Raw genomic sequence first — 24,606 nt, 5'->3', positions numbered from 1 at the left:
AAGACGAGCTTTGTAGGTACCACCATGCTTGATTTTGAACACCCAGCGTAATGTCAATGGCCTACGCTTTGCTTTCGTGGGTGGGATGGCCTCTAGGTGCCGTTCTTGCTATGACGAGCAAGCTCTTTGTGGGCAGCAAAAAGCCAATTTGTCTTTCTCGGCACAAGCCATGGCTTCTTTTCAGCCGTTAGGCTCAAAGCCTATGTCTGTCGGCTTCAACTTTGAAGTAGAATACTACTCTTTTAACGTAGCAGTAGAGAAAGGCTTTAGCAGCGTGTCCGGCGAATCAGCCACAAACTGTAGAACTTTGCTGTCTGACCTGGCAGAGGCCAGAGGGAGAGAGAGAGAGAAGATGGATTCTCTGACTGAGTGAGACTAGCTAATATACTACTAGCTAGCAAACTGAAGCCTGACAAACCAAGAATCTGCCTTTCTACCATGACCCTGTCGAAAAGCGATCTGCTTGCCAGGCTATTAATGTATGCTTGAGACGGCTTCTTGACTCTTGCCGAGCGTCGAAGATCTGTTAAATCCTGAGAAATGACAGACGGTGTGTATGTAGGATCATTGGTATCCTCTGGAAGTGGATCCATGGAATAATCCTGTTGAAAAGCTTCATGCTGAGCCGAAGACTGTGGATGAGATTCCTAGGTACGATCCCAATTAACAGCCTCCCGGGAAGAAGACTGTGGTTCCACGAGAACCCCTGATGCACCTGCTTCAAAGTGCACACCTGTATCCTCCCGTTGTCCCTCCACATGCCTGCCTAGACTACCCGCCATTTCATCATCGTAGTGCAGTTCGAGCGAATCGGGGTTTGGAAGTCGGGACTACCATATAAATTCTGCGAAATGTGGCCCATTGGTTAGCCTTGTCGATTGAAAGTGCCGTCCATAGGCTTACTCTACAGAACAATATTTCCAGACGACGTAGAACTGGTCGCTCGATATCACTCTTCCACATGTGGACAAACAGTATGCCTAGGTCTAGCAAAGTAGGATTGGTACTGTACGCCCTAGGGCTTCGCCCGACACCTGACCACCAGATGGACGCTCGTGCTATATGGGTTTGGGGAAGACCTCGGCCTTCCCAACTAATTCAAAACCGTCACCGAGACACTGAAAAGTTTATAAGCTGTGGTATGTCCAAAGGGATTTTTATCCTCGCATACATACTCTTGTAATCAGTCAGATACTAGATATAACATCAAAGGTCGATGTATATGGGCAGTGAATCAATAAATGTATACAATCCTTATCCACTCCGGTGCTGCCTTCGGGTGGATATACTGATTGGCCATGCAATGAGATTGTTGAGTACGAAGAACTCCTGCTACCATCAAGCTATCTATATAGCTTTAGGAGACTATAGAACAACCCAGAAAAGGACGCTAGTCAAAGGGAGGATAGGCAAAGCCTCACTATTTCAAGGTCTAACCTCTGCTTGGAGCCACAGCATACCTCTGATTTGATCATGTAGGTAGCCACAGGACGCTACTTTACTGAGATTGGGGTTCCAAAGCGGAGGCGTAGTCCATGCGGAGAATGAGGTTTTATGCAAATTTGTGATAGGGATAGCCTCACCTCATTTTCAAAGACAATGGCTTATGCATGGAAAATGGCAAAGACCCGGCCTATAACCTCTGGAGGTAGGCATGAACAATGCGAAGTGAGTTTGTGCACTGATTAAATAATTCCAGTTATGCATATGACTCGATGTCTATGAATGGGGGCAAATAATGGACTTGAAAGCCACCAAACACAGCTGATGGAGCCTCGCCCTATAAGCTCAATTTTCCCAACTGATGTATGCCAAGCTTCAAACAGAACCGGAGAAGCACATGTGGATGTTGTAGAGACAAACGACTCTCAAATCCAGGGCTTAATAGCAAACGGAATGAATTATGTAGGCCAGTCTCTGTTCAACTCCCAGATTGCAATAGCGGATACTGCGTATGTCAATTTCTGCCAATTTATTTATCCATAGAAGCCGATCACAAAATCAGAGAGATCTATTCTGATCAAGACATCCAGAAACTACAGTCTTAAACAATGTCTAATAAGAACTAATTACCCTCGATCATATGTTTCATGCTCCCCTGGATACAGCCTTATGTTTTCATGTGATGTTCGGGCCGCGAAGCCCTAGTTCCAGCCACTTATGCCAGCAAGGGAGAAAAACAATTGCGAGACGCATCATTGAATTGGAATTGTCAATTTATGTGAACACACCCTGCTTTTTTATTGCGTAGAGCAGCTATCTAGGATAGCAATTGTTGGCAATTATTGCCTCGGGGCTCCAGTGTGGAACTTGTACGGTGATGCGAGGCAGAGTCCAGATTTTGTTACATTGTGGTTCCGGTCTGGCAAGATCGTACAGAGCTATAGAAATGGTTACCATGGAAATTGACCTATTGAAATTGAAACATTGAAACAGAAGATCTAATGTGAGACTTGGTGAGACGTAAGACAGCAAAAGGGCCAAGCTTTAGGCGATGGATGTGCTGGCGATCGGGCCGCGAGACAACTCAACCATCTCCGTAACTGTTCCTCGAAATTTGATTCGATCTAATTTTGAGTGTGACAGATCGAATTAATAGTGTCTGAGTTGGAAATCCCTGATTTAGTTCATCCCTATTGGCTTGTTTAGTGTAAACCTCGGTGTGGTGGCTGGGGTGGCTGGGAAACGTCACCCAGCAAGATGGCAGACAAAAACCCGCTGGGCAGCGATTGCTGGTTTTCGAAAAAAAAAAATCCCTTCGCATCTCAAGGGCGTCGAGGAATGCTTCTAGATTAGATATAGTTGCGCGTGGGACCAATATCCAGCCAGCATGTCGAACCCGACGAGAAATTTCAGCCTGCGCAACGTTAACAGTACGTGCATATAAGAACCCCCGCCCCGTTGTCTTCTTAATTACAGACATTAGACTACCTTCAGAAGTCTCAACTCAACTGACTACTATATAGCAAGCAAACCACAGCTTGCCCGGACAGAATCTCAACAGTCCGTGGCTGCATCAGACGATTACTACTCATTCTCAGATCGAGCTCCGTCTAGTCCTGAGAGTGTAGCAACAATCATGCGATTCAGGACTGCAGACTCACATGCACCGTCACCTGCCATGTCGCAAATTCACCTTGCCCAGGAAGATCCCGAGTCCCAACGCCCACCAACATCCAGCACAGTCCGGTTTGCAGAAGACAGGCCGGATCATGTCAGCCCCATATCAGACACAACAAGATCAGACGAGACTGCTCTCCGATCTCCAGCCGATTACCCAGGACCAGCTCCGACACCAGGCATGGATGACTCCCCATACGTCCGGTTTGCAATCGACCAACTCACCCAGGATAGAGCTCGGGGGGTCCAAAGGACCGACTCGATTTCGACCACGACGACAAGCGACTATCCAACCGATAGGATGGTATGGGACGAAGGTCTCGGCTACTTCACCCGCACACGCACCCCCATTCGACATGACGCGCCCCCAGCGAGACCGTCGTATACATCTCCCTCACCACAGGCGTTGCCGCAAAGGCCAGTCTCAGTGGACCCCGAGTCCTTTATGGCCGTTGACGCGCCGGAGCAGAGCTTGTTGTACCCCGCTTTGGACTACTTGCCTCTTGTTCTGCGGCCGTGGGCTTTGGCACTCACGATATTTTGCTGTCTCCTCATGATGGCGGGAATAGTGTTTTGCAATGTTTGGTCCCGTGGTGAAGAGGGACTATGGAACTATCTGCGTCAAGGCGACTCGAGGTATTTTGTGCTTCAGTTCCTACCACAGATAGTTGCTGCGCCCCTCATCATCTGGTTATTCGTCATTCAGGCGGCGGTATATCGCATCGCACCTTTCTCTATAATGTCCGCAGAGCGGCAGGAAGGTCTGGTAATAAACCGCCTGCCTATCCTCTCCAAGAACTTCATATTCCCCGACTTCTCCCATTTTCGACATGGAGAGGCCTTGTTCGGATTTTCGCTGTTCACGATTTGGCTTTCAAACTTCTTCGCCATCCCTCTTCTCAGCTGTCTTTTCCAGGCAAAGTACTATATAATTGACGGACAAGGTGTGTGGAGATGGGCTTCAGTCCAATCTGTGGGCTGGACATTGGTGGGATTGTATGGTGTCTTGACCCTAGGATTGATCATGCTTTTCGTCCGTTTCCTTCGTGGCCGGTCTGGCTTGATGTGGGATCCCGTCAGCCTCGCAGATCTGGTCTCAATCATCCAACGGTCAAACATCCTCCACGACTTTGAGCACTCTGAGACAGTCCCCTCAGTCCGAGAATCACTTGATCCCCGAGTCCTTCGACTGGGCTACTGGAAACTCTCAAGCAAAACTGAGGTCTTCTATGGAATCGGCGAAGTAGACGCCCCTGTGCGCACCCCATCTCTCCATCAGACCAGCAAAAGCCGAGAGACCCAGCCTCATGGGCTTGCCAAGGTTTGCTTTGATATTGAGCACAACGGTGCATTTGCCAACGACCCAAACGACCACCATCTATACTCGCCATCTACCCGTTACCGTTGGACACCTTGGTTCCTACGCAAACTCCCAGTATTTATTTGGATTCTTATTGTCTTCGCCCTCTTCACCGCTTTTGTCGCCGTTAGCTTCATCAACAGCGCCATCGAGGGCGGCTTCCCTCCCAAGCTTCCGAGTCTCCCGTCAGCAGGCGCATTCTCCTCCTCCAATTTCCTCTACAGCTTCATTCCCGCACTAATTGGAAACGTCCTCTTCCTCGCCTGGCAACCCGTCGACGTATACTTCCGCGCTCTGCAGCCATACGCCGAGCTCTCATGCCCCAGCGGCGCATCTGCCGAAAGGAGCATTCTACTCTCCTACCCATCCTGCTTCCCACTCCAAGTCACAATCCAGGCCATCATAAACCGCCACTTTAAAGTTGCCTGGATCTCTCTCATGAGCCTGCTATCCCTCGCCATCCCCATCCTCGCCGGTGGCGTCTTCGTCGCCCTCTGGTTCCCCTCTCACGATGACATCCGTATTGCTGCCTTTTTGCCCGCATTCTACGCTTTGATCGGGTTCTGCGGTCTATATGCCGTATCCTTCTTGGCAATTTGGCCCGGCCGTCGTCGCTATCTCCCACACGATATCACCACCTTGGCTGATCTCATGAGCTATCTTTACCAGTCGCCTCTTCTATCTGATAAGATCCTGCGTGAACCGAGAAGCAAGACTGACCTCGTCACTCGTCTTATCGTTGCTCCACCCTCTGAGCGTCAGCTTCCTTCGTACGGCTTTGGCATTTATGTCGGTCGTGACGGCAAGGAGCATCTTGGGATCGATCGCTTCCATCGGCCTGGTCGCTCGGATATGCTTATTACCACTGGTAATATGAAATGATTTCCTTCACGAAGTTTTGGATAGTTAGCATCTTCTGTGATGTTATTATGATTTACATTTGCATTTTTATTGAGCATCTTGATGATCGTTTTGGAGCGTGCTGAATTATGAACATATACTTTTGAAATGCGTTTGGATAGATTTCGGCTTTGGATATTATCATTTTGTCTTGCCTACTGTCAGTTGCATTCTCGGCGTTTTTGCATACTTTATATATCTCCGATCTGATTGGCGTTATGTTTTGTGAGATACAGGAAATAATTCATTCCATGGCAACTTGGACCTACAGTTTCCCTTTGAAACAATCGCACAAGGACAGCATTGATGTTAATACTTAATTTTCCATTATGAACCCGGGCTTTCTGTCCTATACTATCGCAATTGCTATGCAATTGGCTTGTTCAATGACATATCCGAGTCAGCCGATGATTCTAACCCTAAAAACTTCATCATTCGGCCTCATCTACAGTGTAGCCAATTGCTTCATATTGCCTCGCAACAAGGAGTGCCGGTCAGGCTGTCAATTATAGAAACCGTGTCTTTCCACAAATCTCTGGGTTTAATTCCGACCGAATTGTTATAATGTCAAGGCAGCCAACGTTGGAACCCTTTGGAATCGGGTCACGTGCAGATCTGCGATGTTGTCTCCGCCTCCGCACGGATTTGCTTCATTCACGAGAACAGAACAATTGCCCGCAGATACAGTGCTTTGAGTAACCCTCGAAGAGGCCCACACCCAAATCATCAACTCTATCCAATCTTATTGTGCACCTCTCAATCCTTCGCCATTTACCCCTTTCCAGACCGTTCAGCTCCGCCTCGCATTCGCATCACCAAACAGTCCTCGTCCGCGAGCTCACACACCGCGCATAGCAATGGTATCACTATTCGGCTGGGGCTCAAGCCCAAAACCAGAGTCAAGCCAACCAACACCTCCTCAAGAGAAGCCGACACCCGATGAATCCGCAACTCCAGCATCAACACAATCTCAAATAGCACAACCACCCTCGCCCCAAACAAACACAAACCTCAAACTCCTCTTCGGAGGAATGACTTTCTTCGCCCTCTCGGTATTAGTCACACGCCGCGCCTTCCATAAGAAACGCATCTCCTGCATCCCGCCTTTCTACACAAGCTCGGTGTACCACCAGCCGCACTCGAACTCCGCGGGCGATGCGTTCGAGGCTCTCAATCTGGCGACTCTCAATGTCCTCTCGTTTGGATTGATGGCCGGCGGTGCTGTCGGGTATGCTTTGAATATTAATGGACTTGAGGATATGCGGAGATTCGTGCGCAATGGGTTGCAGGGTGGTAGCGATACGCCTGTGAAGAGTGATGAGGAGCTCGAGGAGGAAGTTACTGAGTGGGTTTCTAAGATTCTCGGTGATAAGTTCGAGAAGCAATTGGAAAAGGAGAAGATGAAGAGGGCTTTCCAGAAGGATAAGGTGGATCAGGATACTGAAGAGACTCGATCGTGAACTATACACATACCAACTACACTTTACTCATGATTTGATACCAGCTGTACATTATGCATTTACTGGGCAGGGTCTGCCGATTACAATGGAAGCACACCCGAGCGGGTGTGAGCGAGATTACATGGTACAAAGTTTCATTAGTTGTCGTAATCTTACATGAAATTGGCATTGGCCATTCAGTTATGGCACACAAGGTCATCATCAGGTATCTCCCCCTCCTTCCCTTCGCTCTCGCCTCACCTTCCCCTCAGATTCCAACCACTCCCACCCCTTCCACCCATATCGTACACAACCGTCCTGAATTGATCAGGAGCGGTCCATCTCCTCGTAGCGCTGGCGGGCGGTGTCCCGGGTCTTCTCCAAGAACTCGTCGTACCGACCCCGGGTGTTCCGACCCGCTTCTTCGGTCGCCTCGCCCAGTCGACCCCCTTGAGCACCCAGTCCCACACCCTGGGCATAGATTTCAGTAGGAATCGGCTCGGTCACGCCGGTTCCTTGGGCACCAAGGCCAGTTCCTTCCGTCCATCCCATCTTGCTGAGAAGAGAAGCACCGATCGAGGTTGTCTGCACGGGTGCCTCATCCTCTTCTTCTGGTTCGGCGGGACGCTGGCGGGCATTAGCGTCGTCACGTCCGAACGCCGCGCGGCGCTCCTTGGCGCGGTCTCGGTATTCGGGAGCAGCAGGAGCATCAGGAGCAGCAGGAACAGTAGGAGCAGTAGGAGCAGCAGGAGCAGCAGCAGCAGTAGGAGCAGTAGGAGCATCAGGAGCAGTAGGGGCAGCAGGCTTGATATCCTGCGCGATACCCGCCTGTTTAAGCCGGTCCAAGCCTTCCTTCACTGCCTCTTCATCTTGCAATTGCTCCAGATGGCGTTTACTGACGCGATCGTGTACGAGGACATCTTCCGGAGTATCAAACTCGGTGAAGCACAACAGGCAACAGTTCCGCTTCAGGTCTGCAAATGATCGAGCGGTTGGAGGGACAGAATATTCTCGCTCAAGTGCCTCGCGGTATTCATCCTTGCTGTCTTTGTAATTTGGAGTTGGCATGGGTATGACGTGATAGATTATCATCCAGCATATGCCGCGTATTCTCAAATTGATGTCCTTCAGGTTTTCGCGGTGGATGTCACTTTCGCGCTCGTGGTATCTGAGGTGACCCGCATTCACCAGATCTTGCATGCACAAGAGGCAGCGGTTCTTGTCGAAGTCTGCAAATGATGGAGCCGGCGGAGCAGCTGGTTCAATAGCCGGAGCAGCTGGTTCAATCGCCGGAGCAGCTGGTTCAATCGCCGGAGGAGCTGATTCAGTCGCCGGAGTTACTGAGCTCGAGCTCTCTGCGGGGTTTCCAGCCGCATCTCGGTTGATCCCATGTAGCTCAGCGTGGCGGTCACTCCAGAATTGAAGCTGGGATGGCATTGCAAGCTTCTTTGTACTGGCACTAGCCGGGCCGTCGACTTTTCTCTTTTTACCCTTGTCGGAGTCCTTCATGCCCTTGGCTTGGGCGTCTCCTTGGTTGGAAGTTGTCTTGTTCGCTCTCTGCTCCTGCGCGGCATCATCTTCCTCGGTTGACACGACGAGTTCCGTGACGAATGCTGCATCATCCCAGTACATCAATTTCAGCGATGGGTTGTTAGATGGGCTGAAAGTGAAGTAGCTAGCACCGGATGGAGCGTTCATGACTGGAACAAACACTCCGCCGTGAATGTAGGAAACCAACACTGGCTTGGAGGAGATGGTGAATTTTTCGAAAGAGTTGAGGCGCGCCATTGCAGCTTGCGCATCCTGAAATGTCAAGCGTTAGAAAGCAAAACCAAAGAAGTAACGAATAAAACAAACTTACGGTGATTCCCGCAAATTCCGCGAATCCGTAACCCCAGCTTTCATTGGTTCTGCGGTCACGTACAAGGAGCACGCGACGGAGAGAGCCTTCGCGCGCTCCCAAGTTGCTGTCACCAGTGGTCGAGGCTACCTTGGATCCCTTCTTTTGATTGTCAGGGGCACTGTCATTGTTGCCAGATGGGCGATACAGTTTAGAAACTCCTTTTGCGAGAAGCTCCTCTGTCACAGACGCCGCCAGACCACGGATCAGGAGGAACTGGGAAGGCTGGCCCTCGGGAGCGACATCATTGTCACCTTCGTTAGCTATCTTGGGAGCAGAAGCTCCGGGTGGACCTGTAGAATCCATATCTGGTTGGATGGTTAGTGATGCAAATGGTGTGAGGGGTTGTGATGGTGTACGCACCGGGTCGTGGAATACCGCACTTGAAACAATGGGAACGTGTGGAGAAGTTGAGAACGAGACACTGATTTTGTGAGCGCAGAACAATAGGTAATCTTGAAAGTACCTATGCAGGTACCTCCGACCCGGACAGGCGGGTCCTCTAGCCCTGAAGGGCCACCACGTTGACTTACCGTCCTGCAGTTCCAATCACTTGCGCCTCTTGCACGAGCTCGGTCTTCCCTCTCGCGGCTGTAAGCTATGCGTACTTGGGTGACCCGGTCGTTTGTGGGACCATAAAAGAAAATGAAAGGGTGATTGCGTTCGACAAAATCGCGCGATGCGTCAATCGTGGGAAAACGCAGGAACCCTAGTTGCCGCGACAACCCTTAGACACGATGTCATGTTAGTAACGACGCATGCTCTTTCAAACTGTCTGCCACTTTTACATACTCGTCTGGCGGTCTCGAATAACACGAATATTTTCCAGACCATCGATATGATAGGCATTCCTGAGTTCAGTGGCGATCTATTTGCCCAGGAATGAGCGCATTGTCAGCATTTGTCCTCGACGACGGAAGTATTCAAACGCCTAATCCAGCCACTGGATTTCATGACTCACATGTTCCTCTTCCATGTCCACTGGAAGTCCGTCCATCATGACTTCTCGGCTCACCTGTCCCATACGGGACTGGCCTCGACGAGGGCTACGAGTTCGGCTTCGATTGCCGCTCGCACTTCGATAACCCTCTCGGTCGCGGTCTTTGTACGTGTTCCTGCCTCTGTGAGGAGACGAGCGCGAAGTTCGACGGCGATAATCATCACGATCATGGTTTCGGTAGCCTTGTCCAGACTCTCGGTCTCTGGGGTACTCGGGTCTGCCGTCGGCAGCTAGTCTTCGAGGCGAGCGTGCACGATCTTTATTTACCAATTCAGATGAGAATGGCATTAGCCTCAATTTGGTGCCATGTGGATAGGGAACTCCTACGAGCAAGATGTGCAAGGGCTTATACGCCATTGACGTGCGGGGAGAAGCTTACCAGGCGAGCGAGATCGCGATCGATCATCATACATGCGGCCATGATCATTTCGCGAAGGAAAGGGTCGACGAGAAGAACTCGAAGAAAAATTATCATTCCGATACGGAGGTGCCATGATTGATGAACATTTGAGAGAATGGAGCAAAATAGTGTGGACTGGAAGTTAAATGGAACTGAACTGAAACCTTGGAGACCTCGGAAGCTCCGATAACGATATCTCCAACCCGATACCGGCATAAGGTATCTCCGCTCCGACCGAAGTGGGTCCCTTCAATGTCTCAGGTATGTTGTATGCACTTTGCTCTACAGCGTCAGAGCTCACTTGGCTCACTTGGCTCTACAGCGTCAGAGCTCACCTAGCTCTACAGCTCACTTGGCTCTACAGCGTCACAGCTCCCTTTGGCTCTAACCTAGGCAGGGCATATGAAGTGCTCCCCGTGGGTGCAAATCTTAAGTCAAAACCGTGCAATATGGTTTAGAAGAAGCAAATTTGGATCCAATGCTCTGCCTAGATGTATGTTGACGACATATGCATATCAAAATTCCATGTATATAATATAGAAGTTGCATCTATATCAACAGTTCTAGGTAACTGTATACTTTGCAACTTATAACATGTCGTCCTGGAACACTCTATGCCCTGGAACACTCTATGTGCCCCGGAACACTCTGTGCGCCCCGGAACACTCTGTGTGCCCCGGAATATTTAGGTATACTTCTTCTTATTATTAGATGACACTTTACATTAACTTATATGGATCAGAAGTATAAATCTGGAAAATGACCTGCCAAGAACCCCTCCAGCCTAGTTGTATCATCGTATCTATAATCATCCAAGTGGAGACCATCCACATCGTGTGGCTTCTGATCCAACAGATTTGCAAGTTGCATTTAAAAACAACTCACACCTCGGGCCGACATATCAATCCCTGAGGACCCCGATGATTGTCCGCATCTGCCCCGCGGTGGGATAAATATGAGCGATTCGCCATGCTCCAAGTGTCCTTAACAACACATCTCTCACTGCAATTACCATAAATATATAGCCAACACTACTCCAGAATCCCAAAATTCTCTCTTCCTTCCGTCAGGATACCCTAATTTCCTCCCTTAAATTGCCTTATCTCGAACTGCCATGGCTACCCCAGGAAACTCCAACCACCGTGCATGGTGGAAAGAAAGCTCCGTTTACCAGATCTGGCCTGCCTCCTTCAAGGACTCAAATGACGATGGTATTGGTGATATCCCCGGTATAATCTCCAAACTTGACTACATCAAGAACCTCGCCGTCGATATCGTCTGGCTGTGTCCATCGTACAAATCGCCGCAGGTGGACATGGGCTATGATATTTCCGACTACTACAGCATCGCCGATGAGTATGGTACAGTTGAAGATGTCGAAAAGTTGATTGCTGGCTGCCACCAGCGGGGTATGAAACTCCTGATGGACCTGGTCGTCAACCACACCAGTGATCAACATGAATGGTTCAAGCAGTCGCGCAGCTCCAAGGATAACGAGTACCGTAACTGGTATGTCTGGAGGCCGGCCAAATACGATGAACAGGGCAACCGCCAGCCGCCCAACAACTGGGTTTCTCATTTCCAGGGTAGGTACTTCAATTTCCGTCAGTGTTAAACCTATTTAACATACAATTTAGGGAGCGCCTGGCAATGGGACGAACTGACCCAAGAATACTATCTGCACCTATACGCGGTCGAGCAGCCCGACCTCAACTGGGAACATCCTCCTGTCCGTAAGGCCGTGCACGATATCGTGCGATTCTGGCTCGACAAGGGCTGCGATGGGTTCCGTATGGACGTGATCAACTTCATCAGCAAGGAGCAGAGCTTCCCCGATGCACCCATCAAGGACCCACGGACGCCGTGGCAGTGGGGCGACAAGTGGTACGCCAACGGCCCGCGCTTGCATGAGTACCTCCAGGGCGTTGGCAAGATTCTCAAGGAGTACGACGCCTTCAGTGTTGGCGAGATGCCATTCGTCACTGACGAGAAAGAGGTGCTCCGTGCGGTGCAGTTTGACCGCAATGAGATCAATATGATCTTCAACTTCGAACATGTAGACATTGATCATGGCAAATATGACAAGTTTGAACCTGGTAGCTGGAAACTCACTGATTTGAAGGACTTCTTTGAGCGTTGGCAGACCTTCATGTATGCCAATGATGGCTGGAATGCACTCTACTGGGAGAATCATGACCAGCCGCGCTCGATTGATCGCTACACTAATGCTAGTGAGGAGTATCGACTCGTCGCATCCAAGATGCTGGCTACCGCCCTGGCGTTGCAGGCTGGTACTCCCTTCGTTTACCAAGGACAAGAGTTGGGAACTAGAAATGTGCCCAAATCATGGGGTATTGAAGAATACAAAGACATTGATTGTTTGAATCACTGGAAAAGGTTATTCACCTCTCCTCCTCGCACTTGAGGATGTTAGCTGACTATGGGTATCCCACAGACTGCCAAAGGACGACACCGCTGCCCAAGCCATCGCTCTCCAAGAATATCAGAAGAAGTCGCGCGACAACGGACGCACCCCGGTCCAATGGTCAGCTGCTGAGAATGCCGGTTTCACTGGACCTGGCGTCAAGCCCTGGATGTCTGTGAACACCGATTACGTGCGGGTCAATGCCGAAGCGGAAGTCAAGGATCCCAACTCGACATACCATTACTGGGCTACTGTGCTGAAATTGCGCAAGAAGTACCTCGATGTCTTTGTTTACGGTAATTTTACACTTCTGGACAAACCTAACCAGGAGGTTTTTGCGTACACTCGCCAGTATGGTGACCAAAAAGCCTTGGTGGTGTGTCACTGGACAGAGAAGACTCTGGAGTGGGACGCGGCAAGCAATGGTATCACTGGCGTGAAGCAGGTCTTGCTCGACACTTATGAAGGTGTTGATGAGGCTTCCCAGCGATTCTCTGGTGAAAAGTGGTCACTTCGTCCCTATGAGGCTGTGGTGTTGCTTCTGTGATATATATGAGAAGATCTGCGCTCGGCCACAAGACATTCCTCATACATTGTAGCTAGACTGTTTTCTACAATGAAGGAAAGTGAACGGAACTTCAAGCAATAGAATAAGAATCATAGAACGAACACCTGAGCAAAATATTCATACCAAGCTGTCAAGTCACGGTGCTCTCCGCAGATCGGGGGACGCCTCTTATCCGATCCCCGCAGTAGATAAGCATCGAGGGGGTCGATTCCAACATTCCAACATTCGATAGAACACAATCCAATCCCCTCAACCCCATTGATCCCTCAATCCAATAACAAGATGTCCTCCTCAGAACAAGCCCAACTCCCCGCCCATCTCGACCCAAAAACCTACCCACGCACACACCACGACGCAACCCAAAACATCCACATAACACTAACATACGGCACCTTGGACGCAAACACCTATTTATCGCAAACCTCCTCCCCCGCAGCGGGCGCAAACATCCTCTTCCTCGGTACCACGCGCGATACCTTCGAAGGCCGCCCTGTCTCGCAGCTCAGCTACACGACCTACCCGCCTCTGGCGCTGAAGACCCTAACGGGGATCGCCGAGGCCGCTGTGAAGACGCATCGGCTTGAGGGAGTGAGTATTGCGCACAGACTGGGCACTGTGCCCATTGGAGAGGCTTCTATTGTTATTGCTGTTAGTGCGGGACATCGGGGCGCGGCGTGGAAGGCTGGTGAGGAGGTGCTTGAGGCTTGTAAGGAGAAGGCGGAGATTTGGAAGAGGGAGGAGTTTGTTGATGGGGGGATGGAGTGGAGGGCTAATGCGGATCGGGACGCTGAGGGGAGGGTTTTGGGGACCGGTGCTGTTTAAGGATATACATAGTGTTTAGGCTGGGGTTTTGTGCTTTGATGGACTTGCTGGTTGGTGTCCCGATGCTTGTGGCCTGTGGGTAATGCTGATGGTTTCTTTTACAGGTGTCACCCAGACAAAATTGGTTCAAAGGGCCTCTATACTTGTTTGTTTCGACCGAGTTCGGCCTGGTTACTCCAACGGTACGGGCATGACCACAAAAAAGGAGCATTTGGAACACTTTTCTGGGCTGAGTAGGGTATTCAGATATTCAAATGACTATATTGTACAATTTCCTTACATACACCTTGCGCAAGTCTCTTACTCCGTCTTGAGTGGCTTTCCCTCCCTCTTCCAGTCATTGATGTGCTCCATGATCACCTTGGACGCAGACTCGGGGGTATCCTGGCGGCCGATGCACTCAACGAAGTCATTGTCGGGGTCTATGATAAACAATTAGCACACTGAAACTGCATGTATAAGTTACAACTTATGAAGTCAACTCACCCATCAGGTAGAAGTAGATGCTGTGGTCCACAAGGTAGTCCTCGCCGGGCTTCACATCCTTGGGGGTACTGAAGTACACACGGTACTGCTTGCACACATGCTTGATTTGCTCGTACGTGCCAGTCAGGCCGACGATGCCGGGGTGGAACTCCTTCAGATACTCGCGCAGCACCTCGGGCGTATCACGGACGGGATCGCAAGTAATAAAGACGGGCATGAAGAGCTTCTCGTCCCCGGTCGCAGCCTTGACCTTCTCGATGATCTCGGCCATCTTGTCCAGCTCATCGGGGCAGATATCGGGGCAGTGAGTGAAGCCGAAGTAGACCTGAAGAAGACCAAGCGAGGTTGCGTCAGCGAGCGTCGTTCCACCATATGAAATCCATTGATGCACTTCTACTCCATTGTCCCGGGTAACTCACGAAGCTGTATTTGCCCTTCAGGTCCTCCGCCGTAAACTCCTTCCCATCAAGATCCTTCAGGACGAACGGACCGCCAACCTTGGGCTTGCCAACACCCTTGCTCATTTCCGTCATGCGCTTGCGCTCAAGTCGCGCCTTCTCAACACGGAAGTAGAGCATCATACCGGCACCGGTCAGCACGAAGAGCAGTGCGGCCTTCCACGAGAATGGGCCGGTCGAGTTGCGCTGGCGCATCTGGCCCATTGTCTTAGGGCCTGCTCGGAAGGCGGAGGTTGAGAAATTGGTATGCGCGGAGGTCATGGTGCGCATGTTTTGGTTGCATCGTGGGCGCTGTGCTTGGGTGTAGGCTCGGCATTGTGATGCGGTGTTATTTCGGAGGAGAGGGAGGATGCGTTGTGTTGGGGTAGATTCAATGGCGATATTGCGGGTGGCTCGAGTGAAGAGTCCACTGGCCAATCTCATGGGAGAAGGCATTGTGATTGTTGCGAAGTGGTTGGGGAGGTCTTGAAGGAAGGTTGATTATCAATTGTCAGTTCCGGAATTCGAGATCGACAGCTCGATTAAGTTTAGCGTATCTGCCTCAGGCGCCAATTTCCCACTTTGTATAGTTATTGCTCTCCCCAACGTTAGATGCATTCTACACGATAAAATAAGTTACACTCCAAAGTTGAGTGCAAAACGGTATGATAGAGATCCTACACATCCACTCGCACGTCGATCAAGGATAAATGTATACAACGCCAAGTTATTCTACCTGACAGAACCTCCTCGGGGTCGGTTATATGGACCTTTAAATGTATACCAATGCTACATGTATAGCGTGATAACATGCAAGTCAGCTTTTGAATTGAATAGAGACGCAAGTATATCAAGATTTAGTAGCTGGTTCCTACTAAAGCTTTCTCAGAACTAACAGGCTACACGTAGGAAGCTTTGACAGCTAGTTAGGGCTTCAACAATAGTCTGAACATGGGCTTCGATAGGGGACTTACTGCTTGTTGATCTGACAGGTAAGAAGTCGAAAGCCCGATACACAAGGCCCGAGTGGCATGGTATCGTTTTGCTGAGTGCGAAAGTGTGAGAGTGGGAAGAAGAAGTAGAAGAAGAACAGGAAGAACAAGGAGAAGAGAGCAGAGTACTCGTCGCAAAGGTATTCTGACCCCAAAGCCTGTTTGGGCTATGAAATCTTGCTACAACAGGAGGTACACTACATCACGGTTTCTTATGCGAAGAATTGAAAAGCCTATGCTATGTCGTATTTTCATTGTAACGTTTCAAACATCATCTCAAACCAACTGAGTATTCACTGAAATAAATGAAGGCTACCCTCATATGTAGGTAGCAAGAGGCCATTAACAAGGCCGTGGAACATACAGCGCGTGGATCGTAATGAGGCTTAGACTCCCGCCCCACGAGAAACAGAGTAGATGATTACGTACATAATAACAAGACATCCAAACCATTCGTCTATGTCATATTACCGTGGAAAGGCCTTTCAAATGGCATTTGGGAACGTGTGAGGGTTCTTGAGAGTCTCGGGAGAAGAGCGCACCTTCGGGCCAATGAGATGGTCAAAGGCAGGCGAGTGCTCGACACGAGGGCTCAAGTCCTTCAGGTCCCACAAGTAACCGAGGGTCTTCAGGACAGAGGTAGCACTGTACGAGGAAGACTCGCCGGTGACGGGGTCGGTACCGTAGCCCTCAACGTGGCCCTTGGGGGTATAAGGAGACAGCAACCAGGTAGGGATACGACCACCCAGACGGTCGAAGCTGAAAGTGTACTCGCTGCCGTCATAAGCTTTCTCGGTGTAGGTCTTGTTGTCCGGGCGGACGGCAAGCGGGGGCGCAACATGGTCGTAGAATCCACCTGTCTCATCGAAGGTGACGAGGAGAAGGGTCTTCTCCCATTGAGGGCCGGTGCGGACGGCATCGTAGATCTGCTTCAGGAAAACCTCACCGAAGGAGACGTTGCCAGCGGGGTGCATGGAGTTTGTGTTCAGACCGCAGCAGGACGGGTTGATGTACGACAACTGGGGGAGAAGGCCCAGGTAGGCATCTTGGTAGAAGTTCTCGAGCGGCACAACGTTGCTCTTTGCGTTTTTGGTGGTCCAGTCGAAGAACAGGGCATCTGGGTTGAAGGCGCCGTTGGTGCCGTCGTAGTTGAGCCACGAGATGCCCTTCTCCGAGGCAGCCTCGAAGATGCTGGTACTCTCAATGGAGGAGACATCGAAGCTCTCATCGTTCTTGCCGTGGCCATCGGTGACACCCGAGACCGCGCAGAGACGGTTGGGGTTGGTGGGCTGGTTGATGGTCAGTTTTACATCTAGTTTGTAATACAGACGTGACTTACACCAGGGACACAGGAGTGCCAGTTGTTGAAGGTAGTGAACTCATCAACCATTTCGACGATGGTGGGGATCTGACCCTCAGAGTAGTATCCTAAGACCTCGTCGGCTGCGCGCTGAGCAGAGATCTTGGGGTGCCGGAGCATATGGCGATTGACGAAGCCTGACAGGTCGGCTTTCAAAGAGCCGTTGGCAATGGCTTCATTGTCAGGGTCATAAGTTCCATAAAGCTCGAAATTTGTACCAGTGAGCGTGTGGTCGGGGTCATTGAGAACCGAGTCGTAGTTCTTGAACTGACTGGGCCACTTCTTGCTGTCTGGGTTGCTAATATCCTCCAAGTTGTAGAAAGGACCATTGTTGACGACGTTGTCCAAACCCTTCTTCTTCACACCACCCAAAATGTTGTCAAATCCGCGATTTTCCAGCAGGACCCAGACAACATTCTCGATCTTGTCCTTCATGTTGGCAATGGACTCCTTCGAGCCAGACTTGTAGCCGAAGGGCGCGTTTCCTTTGCCAGTCTCCACGGCCGCACCCAAGGCGCTACCGGATAGACCGAGCAAGGAAATGAGAGCGGTGGTCTTCATCGTGCCGGTAAATGATGTGGTAAACAGAGTTGGACTGAAGTGAATACGAAGATCATTTCCTCGGTCGCTGCAAGGCTTTTATATCTCACTCCCTACATGTTATGTGCACTAGAAGAGATGCTCAATAGTTGAGGAATGTACAGGCAGAAACTAGACACCATGGCAAATGAAATGCGGCCGTCTCTGGCACATGTTCAGTCCATGGGTTTTGATCGGCCGATCAACATCGATTGTACGCGAGTATGGCCGGCATAGCATTGGTGGAGTTGAGACAATCCGGATGCTACCGGTAGTTGATAATGCTCGTGTCCAGATTGGATGCAAACACAACGAAGTCCCCGGGAGAACATGCCCAGACGGAAGTATAGGTGGGTCTTATGGCTCCACTTAGGTGGAGCTTCCAAGGCTAGCCCTGCAGGCACACCAATCAAATCATCCGCCACAAGGGCTTAATATGTGCCAAGTCACCAATCACGCTCCGTTCTTTTCGCATGCCGAGGGGTATGAAGACGGATGTGGCTTTCGTATCCCATTCGCTAGGTATCATTTGAAGTGACCTTTGGAGTAGACCTCGGGAGTGAGTCGGATAACGCTATATTCCGCGTCTTAAAAGGGGAATTAGCGGGAAAATGCGACATATCGCAATGCACGTGGTCTAAGACAGGGTATGGAATAATAGTCGAATGGGAGATAACGAACAGAATAGTGGAGAGAGCATTGAGGTGGTATCCAGACTCTAGTCTCTATCTAGGTAAAATCCGCGAGTAGCGAAATATTCGTCCAGCCGCGCCTCAACAGACGGACCCTCAAAGATACCTGCAATATACTGGTCAGGTCGCAGCAAGTAGACAGCATCCTTGATCAGCCCAGCTTTGGCATATTGATCGTCCCAGTGGAAGGTGAAAACCCTCACACTCATCTCCTGGGCCCACTTGACAACTTGTGATAGAGACTCCCCATAGATATGGAGCTGCCAACAAACATCTCGCAGGGTTGAAAAATTGTCCACTTCGTTGATTTCAACCCACGGGAGACGATCGCCAGGCTGCACTGTCCCATGGACAGTCTCACAAAGACTACTGCCCCTATAGTTGCAAATGAGCTGAGAAGCGCCCCGGAATATTCTGGTCCGGGTAAAATCGAATCTCAAAAGCAGTGGCACAAGATACGGAATCAGCCAATTTCGAAGAATGTGTGGGAAGAATCCTTCCGATGTTAACGTCATAAAGCCCGTGTCGGTCGACTTGACTATCATCATGGCAAATGAGCGGCGTTCGGACTCATATGATTCCAATAGTTGGTGTTTTGCTTCTTCGGTCATCTTTGTCTGTCTGAGAACCGTTGCTAGCTTCCATGCCAAATTGATGGAGTCCATGATGCCGGTGTTCATTCCCTGCCCGCCAACTGGGCTGTGGATGTGAGCTGCATCCCCGACAAGGAACGCACGATTGCTGCGGAATCTGTCCGCCACGCGGTGGTGACTGCGGTAAGTGGAAAACCAGTTGACCTTTGTGATGTCTATATCCATCACTTGCATGATTCGGGGTCGAACGTCTTCGAATGTGATCTCGTGCTCACACTCTGGCGACTCACGGTCATGGCCATCGTTATCCGGTGCCATGATACCAACCAATCGTGCATGGCCTGCTTTGTTGTAGGGGACTATCAGGTTGAAAGTGTCGTCTGTGAACACCACGTTCCCTTCGCCGTTGAAGTGCTTGTCGCTTTTGCCTTCGATATCAGCGATGTAGAACAGCGGTTTGTATGTTTCACCCTCGAATTTGGCACCGATTGCGTGGCGAACAGCCGAATGTGCTCCATCACATCCAACTATGTAGGACGCCTCATGTGTGGTTGAGCTCCCATCAGCCTCGCGGAACAGGGTAGCAGTGATGCTAGACCCGTGGTCCACAAAGCCTTGCAACTTTGACCCTCGTTCAACATGGATCCCGACGTCATTCAGTCGTTTTTCCAGCATTCTTTCATGGTCGTCTTGGGGTGCACTTAGCATGAACGGGTACGGAGTCAACTTGCGACCGAAGTCCTGTAGCGAAATGTGTGCTTTGTGCTGCGTATGAACCCAAAGATTTGTCGCCGGTAACTTGTATCCAAGTGCCAGCAGATCTTCGGCCAATCCGAGCTGTCTATACAGCTCGATTATGCGTGCATGAACAATTATCGCTCGTGAGTCTTTCGCCGGAGCCTCTGCCTGGTCAAAAATGTGGACATTAACACCTTGATGGTGAAGCCACAGAGCAAGGACAAGGCCAGTTGGGCCTGCACCGACAATCAGAACATCCGTTTTGGGTTTCATGTTGGAAAATCTTCGGAGGGTATATAGATTGAATTGATGTATCAAAAATACCGGGGTCAAAAGATGATTGCAAGTAGGAAATTGGTGGTCATATCCAAAGCCAGCAGCGAGCGGAACCGACTTTAAATAAAATTTCCGACCAGGCAGATATCATCGCTCTGTAAAGAAATGAACACCAAAAGAATGTTAATCATGACTCTGCTCGGCCGTTTAGACGCCGACCCCGAGGCTCGTAAACGCCAAGACACCTGGACGGCATCGGGGCGTCGCATGCCGATCGGCGCGAGGTTCTCCAACTTTTGGGGTACGCATGGACTTCGAACACAATATTGCGGTCATACCTCTTGAGATTCATCACAAGGGGTATGTGAGCGAATCCTGAGAAATCTACAGTGTCGGGAATCATGTGTCGAACTGGGATATGTGCTTCCCTAGACCCTTAGAGCCTCAGACAAGAATCTTGGTTTTTGTGGTCTAGTGGAATATTGTATTTTATTCCATCATCATACTTAGGTCACGGCAGATATGTTGCATCATCTGTAAAAGATCCTTGGAAGTTACTGAGAAGATTGTCCCAGTCATTCCAATCCTGCGGGCTATCACCAGGTAGGAAACCGAACTTTTCATCCAGCCCGAATTGTGAACTAGGATGGTCGTACCTAGGTTGATCTTGGGGCTTAGCATCACGCTTGCCAGCTGGGAAGTTTTCATCTTCCTGTTGCGGGCTAGAAATCCCTGCTGCATTGGCTAACAAGGATGCGACGATGGTTGGACAAGGTGTTGGTGTACGGTGGTTGAGGTTACACTCTTCAATGTATGTCCGCCAGGCCTTGACGATTAAGTGTTGAATGGCCATGTGGAGAGGCGTTGGGCCGTTCTCGCTCATCGTCTTGATATGCCCAGAGTACACATTTCCAATCAATTGCCAGACTTCGCTCTTCTCATCGGGATCAGTCCGGTGCCGCATCCCCGAGAGCATGAATATCATGGCATCCCACGGCATAAAATTAATCGTGTGCCACGAGTATTTCCGTACAACTGGGTTCTTTTGGGCGTAGTCAGCATACTCTATCATCTTGCGGGAATTCTCAAAGATGATGTCTCTCTCTGCTTGGGATATGCGCATGTCGGGATCCTGATATTGACGAGGATGGTGGGCTATCATCCGGGTGTAGTAAATCGCCGAACGCACCATCATTGTCGTTGCCATATGTAACGGGATGGATTTATCGCAGTGCCGGAGGAAGGTGTCTTCCATGTGCGCTTCAAGTTCATCAATTGTCTTGTCCTTGTCCTTTAATGACATCGACGACGATGATAGGAAAGCCCATGGTCCAGTATTAGAACTCTCAATTTGGTTTGACAAACGGAGGAGCCATTTTCCAAATGCCCTCCGAGCCAGAACAAATATCATTTCTGTTGGTCCTGGCTTCTCGCAGGCTGGCTCGGTCATGCGAGGATCGAGGTCGCTATCGTTTGCGTTCATGGGTGGTTGGACATCAATTGTGGTTGGGAGCGGCGTTGGTGCTACACCACAGAACTGTGCAGATGTGGCATCTATGATCATGAGCTGGAACCAGATGCGACGGCGCATCTCCGTTTCGAATACTGGCAGCCCGTGTGCAGACCCGTCTCGATGAACTCCAATCCGTTGCGCAATCCTTACTGCAATGCCGCATAATGTCCAGACAGTATGTGGATCAGAGAACGAACGCATGCAAAGCTACCGAAACGTCGTTAAAGGGGGATTAGATCTCGTCAAAGGAATATGAACGCACCAGGTATAGCATAAACGCTTGAAGGACTACTGAGCTTGATGTACGAAGAAGCGATGCATTCTTGAAAGCGAGTTGAGCTCCTCGTCTGAACTTTGATAGGAGGGCTTTCTTGCTTTCTCCGAATGATTTTTCGACATCTTCTGCTTGCAAGGAAACCAATGCTATGCAGTATATTGCGAACATCAATGCTTCGATCTCCCGGCTTATTTCTAACAAATCACTCATGGCATCCAAGATTTGTTGTTGGACAGTTGGAGCATGTATAATTTTGGTGAGCGGGTTCACATTCTCGAGAAATGCCTGCCACAGCTTGAAGATATTCAGGGGACTCGGGTGGAGCTCTGTAAGAACTTTTTTTGTTGCAGATGTCGAGAGTATCGCATAATCGTCGCTCACATCCTGGTCAAAGTTCTCGGTACCATTATCCGATCCATCGTCCAATACGTCTCCTGCATTTGGAAGCTAGGGAAGATGGTCAGGGTTGATAGCACGTGTAAGCCAGAAATACCTAGGTACTAACCTCATTGCTCACACTGGTCCAAAGATTGCTATTACTCAGGTCAGAACACTGACACTAGGTCAAATGCGGTGCGAGCAACTCACTTGTCGAGATAGATGGAATTGCCATCTTTCACGATCATCCTCCCAGATCCACTTTTTTCTGGTTCGGTCCGTTGATCTCCCGCGGCATGGTGATGATGCTGACGGGCAGGGGGATTTTGGTCAAATCCCGTGCTGCGTCTAAGATGTTTTGCGCGTTCTTGAGATACACTCCCGTTGGTTTCTCGATTCCTTTTGCGACGAGGCGGTGGAGCACGGTAGATGCATTCCACATTTGCCTTTGCGCAATTTGAACAGGGAGTACGGTGATCTTGTTTATCACATTTGACCTTTCGGTTGTGACAGACCACACATGCATACGATGCGGGCTGTTTTGATGGCGAATCCGTTGCACCATGCAAGGAGTTATATGGACTAGCCATCGATGCAGCACGGTGGTTGAAAAGCAACCCAGCTAGACATGAATGACTGGCATGCTTGATTAAGCAATTTGATCTCTGGTGGCATCGAGGTAAGGTAAGGCTACGGAACGGAAAGGCAAATGTCCGTGGAATTCTGAGGCCTTGAATATAAGGCAGCAACTACGCACCGCCGATATCAGTTGCCGACATCATCACAATCTCGCTTGTTTCGAAAAAAAACCCTATGGCTTAATTTCCGGTTGATATTCTTATGTAAAGCCCAACATCTTCGCTCAAAGTATCGGATTATGTTTTTGCAGTGCTCTATTTGGTCCCATCACTGCGTCTCTACGGTCTGGGCACATACAAATCACGGCCGGAGCCATTCCATCTGAGTCTTTTCTATCATCCATTTGACTTGTTTATCGTTTCGTGTCAAAGATTTTAAATGTACATGCCAAAGGATATTCCAAATGATTTACCAAATGTATGAACCATGACGCGTTTTCTCAATCGAGTCCGAACAGTCCTCCGGAGAGGTAAACGGGATTCGATGTCGGCTGTGCCTAGAACTTCTGGGTGGAAACGGCTTCCGTGTGATGTCTTTGTTACGATCCTAGCCTTTTGTGATCTGAAGGATATTGGCACTTTGTTTCTTTCCTGTCGAGCACTCCACGACCGGGTTTCCAAGTTGGATCGCGCCATAGCATGGGCATATGTTCAACTCCGAAAGCAGCATCGTCAAAGCCATTGCAATGATGGCGACATGTCCCCGGGTGATGACATTGCCTTCGTCTCCGAGTTATTCCCTCCCTCGCCTCCTGAGTATAGCACAGGCATGGCCCACGACAACGCAGGGTATTCTCTGGGATATCTCGGCGATTTAAAACGATGTTGGAATACCTGTATTCGACTATCCTATCACTTGGCTGATCATGTGGTTGAACACCATTTGGAGACCGATATAATTGCCCGGCCTTTGTGGTCGTCCTCCAAGACAGAGAGAGAAGTTATCTACAGCAAAGCCGTGGCTTCGCTCCAAGCCAAACTTTTGCATCCGATGTATGGCCCCATCATATTATTTTACTTGGAAGCGTACTTACTCGAATATAGAGCCTATGCGGTATTCTTCTTGGAATCAGCCGCATCTTCTGGCTCTGACTGTGGTCACCCGGCTCACCAATACAAAAATAAGGCTTATTCTATTGAAAGACAGCAATCAATTCTTCGAAATGCGCCTTTTGACGATACACTTGTATTTTTGTCGACCCACCACTGCATGCAGCTTCTATTTTCGACTGTGCAGCGCTTGATGGGCCCGGAAATTCCCCGCTCCTCGGCCAAAAGCTGGTTGAGTATCCTTCTCACCACTTCAACCATGGAGAGAATCGTCGACTTCTTTGTTTCCATTGCAAAGGATAACCAAAGGAAGGAAAAGGGCGAGCATGAGTCTACGTGGTCTCATAGGAAGGAGTTTTTGTGGGCGATGCGAAAGGATTTGAACGAGTACATGGCATCTTTCAATGGTCAGGGTGAACACACACTCCTCGTGCCAGAGCTTAACCATGTATGGTTCCAAGCAGCACGCAATGAGATGGATCGACGAGGGGCTATTCCGCATACTGTTAAGTATTCCGAAGTGCAGGTTCTCCACGGCTCTGTTGTGAAATTAGAATGTGGTTACTGCTATGATTGTTATGACGAATGATAGCCCAAAGCTTAGCACAGCTATCAGGCAAAAAGTTGTAATATTTAGGAGTAATATGAATCGAGCAATCTTTG

The 24,606-nt window shown here is 49.8% G+C and overlaps 11 protein-coding genes across 11 annotated transcripts; 5 read left to right on the top strand and 6 right to left on the bottom strand.

Moving 5' to 3' along the window:
• Positions 1-647: 647 nt before the first annotated feature.
• N7525_010092 (uncharacterized protein) lies at positions 648-963 on the bottom strand (the record flags this gene model as incomplete). The annotated part of the gene is made up of 2 exons (XM_061214958.1): positions 648-830; positions 904-963. 2 exons carry the CDS (start codon positions 961-963, stop codon positions 648-650), a joined length of 243 nt encoding a protein of 80 aa, XP_061067470.1.
• A 1,867-nt stretch (positions 964-2,830) lies between these two features.
• Positions 2,831-5,362, top strand: N7525_010091 (DUF3433 domain-containing protein; the record flags this gene model as incomplete). The annotated part of the gene is made up of 2 exons (XM_002560363.2): positions 2,831-2,873; positions 2,967-5,362. The coding sequence occupies 2 exons, from the start codon at positions 2,831-2,833 to the stop codon at positions 5,360-5,362; spliced, it is 2,439 nt and encodes an 812-aa protein (XP_002560409.1).
• Positions 5,363-6,237: 875 nt separating this feature from the next.
• On the top strand, positions 6,238-6,840 carry N7525_010090 (uncharacterized protein; the record flags this gene model as incomplete). Its single annotated transcript, XM_002560362.1, has 1 exon — positions 6,238-6,840. The coding sequence occupies one exon, from the start codon at positions 6,238-6,240 to the stop codon at positions 6,838-6,840; it is 603 nt and encodes a 200-aa protein (XP_002560408.1).
• Positions 6,841-7,146: 306 nt separating this feature from the next.
• On the bottom strand, positions 7,147-10,213 carry N7525_010089 (putative G-patch domain protein; the record flags this gene model as incomplete). Its single annotated transcript, XM_002560361.1, has 7 exons — positions 7,147-8,622; positions 8,681-9,027; positions 9,083-9,143; positions 9,253-9,446; positions 9,512-9,587; positions 9,681-9,976; positions 10,099-10,213. 7 exons carry the CDS (start codon positions 10,211-10,213, stop codon positions 7,147-7,149), a joined length of 2,565 nt encoding a protein of 854 aa, XP_002560407.1.
• Positions 10,214-11,233: 1,020 nt separating this feature from the next.
• On the top strand, positions 11,234-13,091 carry N7525_010088 (glycoside hydrolase family 13 protein; the record flags this gene model as incomplete). Its single annotated transcript, XM_002560359.2, has 3 exons — positions 11,234-11,705; positions 11,757-12,516; positions 12,575-13,091. 3 exons carry the CDS (start codon positions 11,234-11,236, stop codon positions 13,089-13,091), a joined length of 1,749 nt encoding a protein of 582 aa, XP_002560405.2.
• Positions 13,092-13,394: 303 nt separating this feature from the next.
• N7525_010087 (molybdopterin synthase catalytic subunit) lies at positions 13,395-13,934 on the top strand (the record flags this gene model as incomplete). Its single annotated transcript, XM_061214957.1, has 1 exon — positions 13,395-13,934. The coding sequence occupies one exon, from the start codon at positions 13,395-13,397 to the stop codon at positions 13,932-13,934; it is 540 nt and encodes a 179-aa protein (XP_061067469.1).
• Positions 13,935-14,234: 300 nt separating this feature from the next.
• N7525_010086 (SCO family protein) lies at positions 14,235-15,313 on the bottom strand (the record flags this gene model as incomplete). Its single annotated transcript, XM_002560358.1, has 3 exons — positions 14,235-14,356; positions 14,421-14,745; positions 14,840-15,313. 3 exons carry the CDS (start codon positions 15,311-15,313, stop codon positions 14,235-14,237), a joined length of 921 nt encoding a protein of 306 aa, XP_002560404.1.
• A 1,021-nt stretch (positions 15,314-16,334) lies between these two features.
• Positions 16,335-17,770, bottom strand: N7525_010085 (putative phosphatidylglycerol specific phospholipase C; the record flags this gene model as incomplete). The annotated part of the gene is made up of 2 exons (XM_002560357.2): positions 16,335-17,138; positions 17,189-17,770. 2 exons carry the CDS (start codon positions 17,768-17,770, stop codon positions 16,335-16,337), a joined length of 1,386 nt encoding a protein of 461 aa, XP_002560403.2.
• A 736-nt stretch (positions 17,771-18,506) lies between these two features.
• Positions 18,507-20,084, bottom strand: N7525_010084 (putative FAD binding monooxygenase; the record flags this gene model as incomplete). Its single annotated transcript, XM_002560356.1, has 1 exon — positions 18,507-20,084. One exon carries the CDS (start codon positions 20,082-20,084, stop codon positions 18,507-18,509), a length of 1,578 nt encoding a protein of 525 aa, XP_002560402.1.
• A 210-nt stretch (positions 20,085-20,294) lies between these two features.
• N7525_010083 (putative C6 transcription factor) lies at positions 20,295-22,845 on the bottom strand (the record flags this gene model as incomplete). The annotated part of the gene is made up of 5 exons (XM_002560355.2): positions 20,295-20,380; positions 20,646-21,807; positions 21,863-22,324; positions 22,383-22,410; positions 22,466-22,845. The coding sequence occupies 5 exons, from the start codon at positions 22,843-22,845 to the stop codon at positions 20,295-20,297; spliced, it is 2,118 nt and encodes a 705-aa protein (XP_002560401.2).
• Positions 22,846-23,320: 475 nt separating this feature from the next.
• Positions 23,321-24,532, top strand: N7525_010082 (uncharacterized protein; the record flags this gene model as incomplete). Its single annotated transcript, XM_061214956.1, has 1 exon — positions 23,321-24,532. One exon carries the CDS (start codon positions 23,321-23,323, stop codon positions 24,530-24,532), a length of 1,212 nt encoding a protein of 403 aa, XP_061067468.1.
• Positions 24,533-24,606: the final 74 nt, after the last annotated feature.

The sequence above is a fragment of the Penicillium rubens genome (genome assembly GCF_028828025.1).
Source record: "Penicillium rubens strain IBT 27055 chromosome Unknown utg000004l_segment0_segment0, whole genome shotgun sequence".
In the NCBI taxonomy this organism is placed as follows: Eukaryota; Fungi; Ascomycota; class Eurotiomycetes; order Eurotiales; family Aspergillaceae; genus Penicillium; species Penicillium rubens.
The sequence above is the reverse complement of the archived record's forward strand: the minus strand, read 5'-3'. Positions and strand labels throughout refer to the sequence as shown.